The 12,227-nt window shown below is 42.6% G+C and overlaps 1 protein-coding gene across 1 annotated transcript; it reads left to right on the top strand.

Moving 5' to 3' along the window:
* Positions 1–363: 363 nt before the first annotated feature.
* On the top strand, positions 364–10,192 carry mapk13 (mitogen-activated protein kinase 13). The gene is made up of 12 exons (XM_029664274.2): positions 364–1,319; positions 1,804–1,933; positions 2,205–2,263; positions 2,902–3,007; positions 3,183–3,212; positions 4,683–4,730; positions 4,816–4,930; positions 6,741–6,812; positions 7,184–7,263; positions 7,453–7,531; positions 8,207–8,380; positions 8,605–10,192. The coding sequence occupies exons 1-12, from the start codon at positions 1,207–1,209 to the stop codon at positions 8,688–8,690; spliced, it is 1,092 nt and encodes a 363-aa protein (XP_029520134.1). The 5' UTR covers positions 364–1,206; the 3' UTR covers positions 8,691–10,192.
* The last annotated feature ends 2,035 nt before the right edge of the window (positions 10,193–12,227 follow it).

Genomic DNA, 12,227 nt, shown 5'->3' with positions numbered 1-12,227 from the left:
AGTACTTGAAAGTATTTTTACTTAAGTACTTTACACCAGTGGTTCTATAAGATCATCTTCATCAGCTAAAGTAACTTTGTGAATTTTGAATAATTTATGTAATAAAAAAAGCACATAAAGGCTTCATAGTTCATAATGGTTATGTTAACTGACTGCTAATTAGGCTATTTTATAGAACAAATTTTATCAAATCTGTGTTAACCTCATACCTTATTTTCGGCGTTTATTCCAAAACCCTATTCTTTCCCCATTCATTTTTTCCATAGGGATGACTGAACGAGAGAGGAAGCGGAAGAGGCCCCAATTTGGCGGAAAACCTGTCTCCCTCCAGCAGGTGGCGGTTTTCGTTGTTTCGCCCACCAAGCAAGGAGCTTTTGTAAGGAGTTCAATGAGTGTCGAATTTGGTAAAACACTACATTTAATGGCTTATTTGCTACGTGAGGTTTATTTGATTGAGTAGAAGTTTCGTATAATGCTTAAGTTGTTACGAGTGTACTGATACAAGTAGGACACGTGACATCTCGGCAACTTTGAGAAAATATCGGAGTTGTCGATATGGTTATGCATATTCATGACATGAGGCTAGTAGCATACCATTAAATACAGGTGGTTGATGTCAACAACCATCTTCGGATATTCAAATATTGATTAAAATAATGAGATATCCACCACTCCATAGAAAGAATAGTCGGGAGCTAGACAGCCCGCCATGCCGCTTTGTAGACAACAACTCCCATTGTTAGGGCGGAGAGTAGCTTGCCAGTATATCCATCATCTTTGGCTGAACGAACCAGAGGTAACGCATATCCGGGTTTCATGACTACAAACTGGCGAGCTCAATGTGTATGGGTGTGAGCGGAAACCGGAGTCATAGCAGCTGACATGTTTTAGCAAGATCTCCTAGCAGGCAAACAGCACGATGATGATTACTATTACTTGGTCGTCATATGTGTTTTTGAGGATGGGATAGGCTGCTGCTAGGCTATAGTAAATAGGAGGATACGGTCACTCAATCCACAACTCTTGTAACACAAAGTATCATGGCAAACAGCACTGTTAAGTCAGCAACTGACAGAGTAGACAATTAGATCGACTGGTATATCGTGACCTTTTTAACAAGTGGTTGTAGAAAGAGCGCGTAGGAGGTGGGGAAAGGAGTCGTGCGCAAATTTCCTTTGCGGATCATATTTTTCATATTGCAACAACATGGAGTCGCAGACACAGTACACCCGAGAGGAGATCAACAGCACGATATGGGAAGTGCCGGAGAAGTACACGCGATTGAAGCAAATTGGGACAGGGGCGTACGGTTCCGTATGGTAAGTTGTTGACGATGGGCGCTATCCAAAGCTGGGGTGTGTTAAGTACTTGACAGGGCAATCATACAGAGGGAAAGAGAGCGAGTTTATTCTGCTCTGGAAATGTTGTATCACTTGCATCAATTCCTACAATGTTACAAAATATCTGTCAACCTCGCTCACTACACTTATATGAATCACCAATTGGCACCAATACCAATAAATCAAATGCACTGTGTAGGCGGATATAGTGTAGTAGCAAAAGCCTGGCTTTTCCTGCCAATACTTGTTGCAGTACTTCAGTGAACATGTTGAGGCACAATGTTGGGCATAGTCTTTGTCTGAACAAATGAAAGCATGTGCTGTTAATGTGAATTTATCACTTTGATTCAGCAGCCTAGGCCTTATAATTGACCAGTATTTTTTTAAACTATCATTCTCCTAAGGGATGATGCCACATTTCCTGAGTATATTTTATGCAATAACAATATTTTCTCTGCCTCAGCTCGGTAATAAATGTGAAGACCACTGAGAAAGTGGCCATTAAGAAGCTTCACCGGCCCTTCCAGTCTGAGATTTTTGCAAAGAGGGCTTATCGGGAGCTTCGACTGCTCAAGCACATGAAACATGAAAATGTGAGTATGGACTGTACACATCCTGGCACTATCGTTGTCTTCTATCCCTCCAGTCTCCTTGACTCACATATCCCCACCCACGATGTGTTGCTCTTCACAGATTTTACATAACCTAATCAGCAAACTGATCCAAGACACTGGCACACAAAGCTGACATACAATATCAGTCTAATAGCGATAGCTGGCATAAGATGGCAGTAGCCATTTCCCTCTATCCCTCTCGTGGGATTTACAACTTGTTTTTCTTCTCTTGTGTGCAAACTTCCTTCAGGTGATAGGGCTTCTGGATGTGTTTACACCTGCTGCTGGGCTTGATGAATTCACAGATTTGTGAGTATTTACCACAGTGATATCAGACACAGAGTAATGCCTATTGCAGTCAGAGGCAGAGAATGGCTTTGGTGATTTGGCGGGGCTCATATACAGTACCAGTCAAACGTTTGGACACACCTACTTATTCAAATCAAATGTATTTATAAAGCCCTTCTTACATCAGCTGATATCTCAATGTGCTATACAGAAACCCAGCCATTCAAGTTTTTTTTTTTTCATTAATTTTTTTACATTGTGGAATAGTGAAGACATCAAAACTATGAAATAGATTATTCAAAGTAGCCACCCTTTGCCTTGATGACAGCTTTGCACACTCTTGGCATTCTCTCAACCAGCTTCATGAGGCACCTGGAATGCATTTCTGTTAACAGGTGTGTCTTGTTAAAAGTTAATTCAACTCCCTATGACCTAGGCTCAACGTAGAGAAGGGAGCAGCATTCTGAATGTTGCAGATGCATATTGTGCTGAGCTGACGTGATTCCCTCTCTTATAAGACAAAAGCATGTCTGTTCTAGTACTATTTCTGTCGGGTGATTCTGTAAAATTGTACACCACTGAATGCAACTCGGGTGTCATTTTTAAGTCCATATAGGTGTTGAGGAGTTCGATAGATGGAGTGATTTGTCTGTCCACAGCTACTTGGTGATGCCTTACATGTTCACCGACCTCTCCAAAGTCAAAGGACTTCTCACTGAAGACAGAGTGCAGTTCCTTGTCTATCAGATGCTGTGTGGACTAAGGGTGAGCTTGTTTGTGCACAAAAAAAGTAGTCTTAAAAGAAATGTGGATTCTGGTGCTGCAAATCTTTTGCAACATGATTCTGTTTCTATTCAATTAAATGTTACACTTAGTTAATTACCGCTGCAGTGCTTAATCATAGCGCTTAATAATTATGTCTTCTCTGTTTTCATGGCAGTACATTCACAAAGCTGGCATCATCCACAGGGTAAGTTGGCTGCGCCGTTGGTAACACCTCGCCACAGCATCTTATAACAGCTCTATTTTGTTTGTGGCTCATGAGAATGTTATTTTAAAGGCTGTGGCAGTAGATCTTCGGTCCCGAAGATCCGGCGAATGTGTTTATTATCTACTTCATGCACAGTTTCTGCTCTACTCGTAGAGAACAAGATAATCTGGCAAATGGTGCTCGTTTCATGAAGTTAGAGCAAAGCTGAATCAATGTCTGCAAGATCGCATAATAATAGTATTCTACATAACAGAACCAGCTGTAATAGCATAGTATATCTCCCATGTGACCATTATTTTTGTACTTTATACCCCTTTATCCAATTGGTAGTTACAATCTTGTCCCATCGCTGCAACACCCGTACGGACTCGGTAGAGGGCGAAGGTCGAGAGCCAAGCGTCCTCCGAAACGCGCCCTCCTAAACGCGACCCCCGTCAAGCCGCACTGCTTCTTGACACACTGCTCACTTAACCCGGAATCCAGCCGCGCCGATGTGTCGGAGTAAACACTGTTCAGCTGGCGACTGAAGTCGGCATGCGTGCTCCGGGCCGCCACAAGGAGTCGCTCGAGCGAAATGGCTGTGACACAGCCCAAAGATTGAACCCGGATATGTAGTGACACCTCTAGCACTGCGATGCAGTGCCTTAGACCGCTGTGCCACTCGGGAGGCCACGTTTAATGTTTTTAAATGTATGGAAATTGTAAAGTCTTTTGTCTGTTATGTGTTTTTCGTTTTGTCTGACCCCAGTAAGACTAGCTGTCGGCTAATGGGGATCTTAAAAAATCTAATCAAATCACTGTAAGACAAAAACACCACCGCATTTTTCTCTCGTATAGCCAAAACTCACAGTGTGCGCCACTAGGCAAAATACACAGGTAGGTTATAGTACAGTTTAACACCATCTGCTCTACGATTCGGCCACTGTACATCATTCAAAACAACACTGAAGGCTACTTTGAAACAACACTGTATAACTCAAGAAGATCTACATGCATATCCCCATGAAACTGATTGAGATCAAATGGAATGTTATCCGTACATGTGCAGAAGATACGGGAGGTTTAGTACAGGGGGGAAAAAAGGTCTGGGAAAAGTCGGATCTGCAGCCACTGTATTTTAAAGAATCATAGACATTGTGTCATTATGGCTAACCCTGTCCTAACATGTAGGATGAGAAGGCCTTCTTTCTGATATGCCTCTTGTCTCCACGCATGTCTAGAATTGTAAAGACACACCCATGTATGTACTAATGTGCGTATTTATTTGGAATTAATGGTGAATGGAAGCGTTTGTTTGGGCATAATAAGAGAATAAGAGAAATAGGGCAGGCCCACAGTGGATATGGATATGCAATCAACATCTATGTAGTGTCTGCCCTTAATGTCGTAATCTCAGGCACGCAAGGGCCACCCTCAATGTTTTTCGTTTGTCAAATTTTTATTTTGCAGGATCTGAAGCCTGGTAACTTGGCTGTCAATCAAGACTGTGAATTAAAGGTTTGTGACATGAATACAAGTTCATTAGAGAAATAATTCTATTGGGGAAGATTCCTAAGATAATGTGTAAAATTATGCTTTGCAGATCCTGGACTTTGGTCTTGCTCGCCATGCCGAGGCGGAGATGACGGGCTATGTTGTGACCCGCTGGTACCGGGCACCAGAGGTCATTCTAAACTGGATGCACTACACCCAGACTGGCAAGACAATCATATCTATTAAAAACTTTCACTCTCAGCCTCATCCATCCTGAAGGCCTATGCTCAGCTTCGTAATAACCTGAAACGCTACAGAGCTGACAGACTTATGTACAGCGTGAAATATTACAGAGCCGCCAGAATGTTTTACATGCAGCCTGATACACTATATGCAAAGGTATGTGGACACCCCTTCAAATTAGTGGATTCAGCTATTTCAGCCACACCCGTTGCTGACAGGTGTGTAAAATCTAGCACACAGCCATGCAATCTCCATAGAAAAACATTGGCAGTAGAATGGCCTTACTGAAGACCTCAGTGACTTTCAACGTGGCACCGTCATAGGATGCCTCCTTTCCAACAAGTCAGTTCGTCAAATTTCTGCCCTGCTAGAGCTGCCCCAGTCAACTGTAAGTGCTGTTATTGTGAAATGGAAACGTCTAGGAGCAACAACAGCTCAGCCGCAAAGTGGTAGGCTACACAAGCTCACAGAACAGGACTGCCTGGTGCTGAAGCGTGTAAAAATTGTCTGTCCTTGGTTGCAACACTCACTACCGAGATCCAAACTGCCTCTGGAAGCAACGGCAGCGCAATAACTGTTTGTCTGGAGCTTCGTGAAATTGGTTTCCATGGCCGACGATCCGCACACAAGCCTAAGATCACCATGCGCAATGCCAAGCGTTGGCTGGAGTGCTTAAAAGCTTGCCTCCATTGTACTCTAGAGCAGTGGAAACGCGTTCTCTGGAGAGATTAATTACGCTTCACCATCTGGCAGTTTGACAGACAAATCTGGGTTTGGCGGATGCCAGGAGAACGCTGCCTGCCACTATACATAGAGCCAACTGTAAGGTTTGGTGGAGTAGGAATAATGGTTTTGGCTGTTTTTCACAGTTCGGGCTTGGTCCCTTAGTTCCAGTGAAGGGAAATCTTAATGCTACAGCATACAATGACATTCTGGACAATTCTGTGCTTCCGACTTTGTGGCAACAGTTTGGGGAAGGCCCTTTCCTGTTTCAGCATGACAATGCCCCCGTGCAAGTGAGGTTCATATAGAAATGGTTTGTCGAGATCAGTGTGGAAGGACTTGACTGGTCTGCACTGACCTCAACCCCATCGAACACCTTTGGGATGAATTGGAACACCGACCTCACTAATGCTCTTGTGGCTGAATAGAAGCAAGTCCCCGCAGCAATGTTCCAACATCTAGTGGAAAGCCTTCCCAGAAGAGTGGAGGCTATTTTAGCAGCAAAGGGGGGACCAACTCCATATTAATGCCCATGATTTCTGAATGAGATGTTCGACAAGTAGGTGCCCACATGCTTTTGGTTATGTTACGGCGCTGACATAGTGCTACGTACAGCCTCAAACATTACAGAGCTGACCATCTACTTTCATTTCATTTGTGCAATGTGTTTTGATTTGGGTAACACTTGCTGCAGTAGATTTTCTTGCCTTAGTGTGTTTATACACAACAGTGTACTTTGTTACTTAGTAGAGTGTAATTACAGTAGTCTTAACACAGTAACTGAGGTAAAAAGCCTCAATGTGTAATATAAGGTTCTGTATGCGCCCTTTTACAATATTTGCCACATTGTGCATGATAGTTGTTGACAATCAGTGCTGTGTTATCATTGTTATTGGTTAATCCAAGCTGCCTGGCCCTGGAGTCAAGTTGTCTCATAATACTACCACACTCAATCCTTTACACAGGGTTGCTTTGAGATTGCAGTCCCTTGAGCAAACAGCAAGGTGTGGCTTTGTTGTGAATTTGTTTTCGATGCCACTATTTAATATGTCTGTTCCTCCATTTTAGTGGACATCTGGTCTGTGGGCTGTATCATGGGAGAGATGATCAATGGGAAGACGCTTTTCAAAGGGAAAGACTGTATCCTGTTACTATTCTACTTGTTTTTTTTTCTTTCAAATCCGTATCTTGTCTGTACCACATAGTCCGTGACCTGACCCAAGCCAGCTATTTATCAAGGACGGCGAATGAAAGGATGACAAACCCATTTATGATTAGTGTCGTCCCATACTGTGTGCGCTGTAGCGTAGCCGACACTTCTATCGCCCAGTAGAGTTAGCTACAGGCATGAAAACAAATAATAAGAAGAGTTTGCTTTGGCATGTGCAGTACAGTTATGGGAAAGGGGTAATCTATGACATGGCTTTTGTTGAAATTGTTTGGAGACACTACCGATATGAACATGAATGTGTTGGGCTTGAGTGACCTTGACTTTAACCCTTGACTCCCAGACATGGATCAGCTGACTCAGATCATGAAAGTAACTGGAGTACCCGGTCCTGACTTCATTCAGAAACTGGACAGTCAGGAGGTAGAGTTGGCACCTGGATATCACTGATCGTATACTTGATACTTTGAACTGTATATTTTGACAATTGTGCATAATTCCCTTCTTTTGAATTGGAAAGTGCCTGTCTTTTGAATTGGAGTATGAACAATAAACTCCTCAGTCAGGGTCCTTGAACTAATTATTTTCTTATCTCTTCCTGTCTTCTGATAGGCAAAAAGCTATGTGCGGTCCCTCCCTCACTTTCCCAGAAAAGACTTCTCTAAGTTGTTCCCCAGAGCAAGTGCACAGGGTGAGTTAAAATGCTATTGATTTGATTATGCTAAGCGCATAACGTTAGTTATTGTTACACATTAGAAATGCTGTGATTCAGACTTAAATGTACAATTTGTACAGTACCAGTTGAAAGTTTGGACACACCTACTCATTTAAGGGTTTTTCTTTATTGTTACCATTTTCTACATTGTAGAATAATAGTGAAGACATCAAAACTATGAAATAACACATACGGAATCATGTAGTAACCAAAAATGTGTTAAATAAATATATATTTGATTATTCAAAGTAGCCAACCTGTAGAAAATAGAAGAAAAAAATTAAGAAAAACCCTTGATTGAATAGGTGTGTCCAAACTTTTTACTGGTACTCTAAATGTGTAATACATTTAGTGGCCTTATACATTAGTTTGATTGCTATATATAGGTCCACGCAGAGATATTGTGGGAAAATTGCGGCTTGAGAATGGTTTTCCGATGGGAGTCATCTGTTGAAAGATGATGGCAAACTGATATGATTGCACAATATGTCCAGATTTGTAAGGATTCAACTTGTATGGAAAAGTTGACATTTGTTTAACTGACAATTGATGAATGCGTGTGCATTTTTATTTACATCTCTGTGTGGCCAATAAGTTCGCCAACTTGTGGCATATTTCTGGTTTTCATTCTCTATTTAACTGCTCTCCCAGCGATTGACCTTCTTGAGAAGATGCTGGTTTTGGATGGTGAGACTCGGCTTACTGCTGAGAGTGCTCTGACACACCCGTATTTTGATGGCTTGAGAGATCCAGAGGACTGCCCTGAGCCACAGCCATATGATGACAGTCACGACAATGCCACGCTGCCTCTGGAGGATTGGAGGCGTAAGTGCAAAGTATTTTAATGTTTAATTTTAAGTAAAAAAACTTTTTTTTTTATCACTTTCCGTTTTTTGTGTCTGTGATCTGTCAGAGTCACAATGTAACAATGTGTTTAATTATAAAGCTACTTTAGGTGTTTACCCACATAATTCTGTTGCAATGTATTGTATTTCATTGTCTACCCTTCAACCCTTTCATTGCCTTTCCATTGCCTGCCCTTCTCCTAGGGTTATCCTTCAAAGAGGTGAAGAGCTTCGTGCCATTCCCACGACGGGACTCCAAGAGGCGAAACACACTGACAATTTCTCCGTGATTCCATGCTTGTGATATCAGAAAACACTGCTACCACACACCAGCAAACGGCAGTAGGCCTTACACCATGTTGCCCCTGAAACAATCCTGTCATAATTATTTTCTAAATGAAGCCTGTGGTTGAATTTCGTATTGGGGAGTATTGAGCTACGTTGTGCAGTCTGTCTCTTTTGGCCTAATTTGTAATGGTCGATCAGTGTTTCAGCAGTCAGATTGTTTCAAATTTAACCCCACCTATCGGTGAATTAGTACATTGTTCCCTCTACGTATCACAATTGTTTGTGTTTTATCATACCCAATGTTTAATGGTCTTACTGTATGGTTTTCTTTTTCTAATAGTTGATATATTAAAGATGAGTTAAATGTAATGTACAGTTGAAGTTGGAAGTTTACAGACACCTTTGCCAAATACATTTAAACTTAGTAAAAATTCCCTGTCTTAGGTCAGTTAGGATCACCACTTTATTTTAAGAATGTGAAATGTCAGAATAATAGTAGAGAGTGATTTATTTCAGCTTTTACTTCTTTCATCACATCCCCAGTGGGTCAGAAGTTTACATACACTCAATTAGTATTTGCTAGCATTGCCTTTTAAATTGTTTAACTTGGGTCCCACAATAAGTTGTGTGAATTTTGGCCCATTCCTCCTAACAGAGCTGGTGTAACTGAGTCAGGTTTGTAAGCCTCCTCGCTCGCACACGCTTTTCCAGTTCTGCCCACATATTTTCTATAGGTTGAGGTCAGGGCTTTGTGATGGCCACTCCAATACCTTGACTTTATTGTCCTTCAGCCATTTTGCCACAACTTTGGAAGTATGCTTGGGGTCATTGTCCATTTTTGAAGACCCATTTGCGACCAAGCTTTAACTTGAGATGATGTCTTGAGATGTTGCTTCAATATATCCACATCATTTTCCTCCTCATGATGCCATCTATTTTGTGAAGCGCCCCAATCCCTCCTGCAGCCAAGCTACCCCACAACACGATGCTGCCACCCCCGTACTTCACGGTTGGGATGTTGTTCTTCAGCTTGCAAGCCTCCCCCTTTTTCCTCCAAACATAACGATGGTTATTATGACCAAATAGTTACATCAAGGTAGGCCTTGAAATACATCCACAGGTACACCTCCAATTGACTCAAATTATGTCAATTAGCCTATCAGAAGCTTCTAAAGCCATGACATCATTTTCTGGAATTTTCCAAGCTGTTTAAAGGCACAGCCAACTTATTGTTTGTAAACGTCTGACCCACTGGATTTGTGATACAGTGAGTTATAAGTGAAATAATCTGTAAACAATTGTTGGAAAAATTACTTGTGTCATGCACAAAGTAGATATCCTAAACGACTTGCCAAAACTATAGTTTCTTCACAAGAAATTTGTGGAGTGGTTGAAAAACGAGTTTTAATGACTCCATTCTAAGTGTATGTAAACTTTCGACTTCAACTGTATGTGATAGGGACTTTGTTTTCTCAATAAATGGCCAATTATTCATACATCCTTACTTCGGTCTCTGAATGCTACACTTTTCTCTAACCTAACTCATCTAAAAAAAACATGCAAAATCCTATACCTTGCCTTAAGTATTATTCTTAAATCAAATATTATTAGTCACATGCGCCAAATAGAACAGGTGTAGGTAGACCTTACAGTGAAATGCTTACTTACAAGCCTCTAACCAACAATTCAGTTAAAAAAATACAAATAAGAAATAAAAGTAAGAAGTAATTAAAGAGCTAAAATAAGAATAGTGAGACTATATACCGGGGGGGGGGGTACAGAGTCAATGTGCGGGGACACTGGTTAGTTGAGGTAATATGTACATGTAGGTAGAGTTATTAAAGTGACTATGCATAGATGAAAACAAAAGAGAGTAGCAGCGGTATAAAAGAGGGGGGGATGCAAATAGTCTGGGTAGCCATTTGATTAGATGTTCAGGAGTCTTATGGCTTGGGGGTAGAAGCTGTTTAGAAGCCTCTTGGACCTAGACTGAGCCCTACAGTACCACGTGCCGTTGCTGTAGCATAGAGAACAGTCTATGACTAGGGTGGGTGGAGTCTTTGACAATTTTTAGGGTCTTCCTCTGACACCGCCTGGTATAGAGGTCCTGGATGGCAGGAAGCTTGGCACCATCGATGTCCTGGGCCATTCGCACTACCCTCTGTAGTGCCTACTGGTCGGAGGCCAAGCAGTTGCCATACTAGGCAGTGATGCAACCATGCTCTTGATGGTGCAGCTGTAGAAACTTTTGAGGATCTGAGGACCCATGCCAAATCTTCCTGAGGGGGAATAGGTTTTGTCGTGCCCTCTTCATGACTGTCTTGGTTTTGCTTGGACCATGATAGTTTGTTGGTGATGTGGACACCAAGGAACTTGCAGCACTCAATCTGCTCCACTGCGGCCTCATCGATGAGAATGGGGGCGTACTCTGTCCTCTTTTTCCTGTAGTCCACAATCATTCTCTTTATCTTGATAACGTTGAGGGAGAGGTTGTTGTCCTGGCACCACACGGCCAGGTCTCTGACGACCTATAGGCTGTCTCGTCGTTGTCGGTGATCAGGCCTACCACTGTTGTGACAAACTTAATGATGGCGTTGGAGTCGTGCCTGGCCGTGCAGTCATGAGTGAATAGGGAGTACAGGAGGGGACTGAGCACGCACCCCTGAGGGGCCCATGTGTTGAGGATCAGAGTGGCAGATGTGTTGTTACCTATCCTTACCACCTGGGGGTGGCCCGTCAGGAAGTCCAGGATCCAGTTGCAGAGGGGGGTGTTTAGTCCCAGAGTCCTTAGCTTATTGATAAGCTTTGAGGGCACTATGGTGTTGAATGCTGAGCTTTAGTCAATGAATAGCATTCTCACATAGGTGTTCCTTTTGTCCAGGTGGGAAAGGGCAGTAATGGAGTGCAATAGAGATTGCATCATCTGTGGATCTGTTGGGGCAGGATGCAAATTGGAGTGAGGCTAGGGTTTCTGGAAAAATGGTGTTGATGTGAGCCATGACCAGCCTTTCAGAGCACTTCATGGCTACAGACGTTAGTGCTACGGGTCGGTAGTGATTTAGGCAGGTTACCTTAGTGTTCTTGGGCACAGGCACTATGGTAGTCTGCTTAAAACATGTTGGTATTACAGACACGGACAGGGAGAGGTTGAAAATGTCAGTGAAGACACTTTGCCAGGTGGTCACAGCATGCTCGCAGTACACGTCCTGGTAATCCGTCTGGACCTGCGGCCTTGTGAATGTTGACCTGTTTAAAGGTCTTACTCACATCGGCTGCAGAGAGCATAATGACACAGTTTTCCAGAACAGCTAGTGCTCTCATGCATGTTTCAGTGTTATTTGCCTCAAAGTGAGCATAGAAGTAGTTTAGCTCGTCTGGTAGAGTCGTGTCACTGGGCAGCTCTCGGCTGTGCTTCTCTTTGTAGTCTGTAATGGTTTGCAAGCCCTGCCACAGCCAATGAGTGCCAGAGCCGGTGTACTACGATTCGATCTAAGTCCTGTATTGATGCTTTGCCTGTTTGATGGTTCGTCGGAGGGCAT

The sequence above is a fragment of the Oncorhynchus nerka genome, linkage group LG7, assembly GCF_034236695.1.
Source record: "Oncorhynchus nerka isolate Pitt River linkage group LG7, Oner_Uvic_2.0, whole genome shotgun sequence".
Classification (NCBI taxonomy): domain Eukaryota; kingdom Metazoa; phylum Chordata; class Actinopteri; order Salmoniformes; family Salmonidae; genus Oncorhynchus; species Oncorhynchus nerka.
Note: the sequence above shows the minus strand (reverse complement) of the source record. Positions and strands in the feature narration are given on the sequence as shown.

What these genes read in the sequence shown, in the direction of transcription:
- mapk13 (XM_029664274.2), top strand. Translation starts at nt 1,207, where the DNA reads ATGGAGTCGCAGACACAGTACACCCGAGAGGAGATCAACAGCACGATA. An exon ending in GGGGCGTACGGTTCCGTATG is followed by an intron (nt 1,320 to 1,803) that starts GTAAGTTGTTGA and finishes TCTCTGCCTCAG; the next exon opens with CTCGGTAATAAATGTGAAGA. An exon ending in GATGCACTACACCCAGACTG is followed by an intron (nt 4,931 to 6,740) that starts GCAAGACAATCA and finishes CCTCCATTTTAG; the next exon opens with TGGACATCTGGTCTGTGGGC.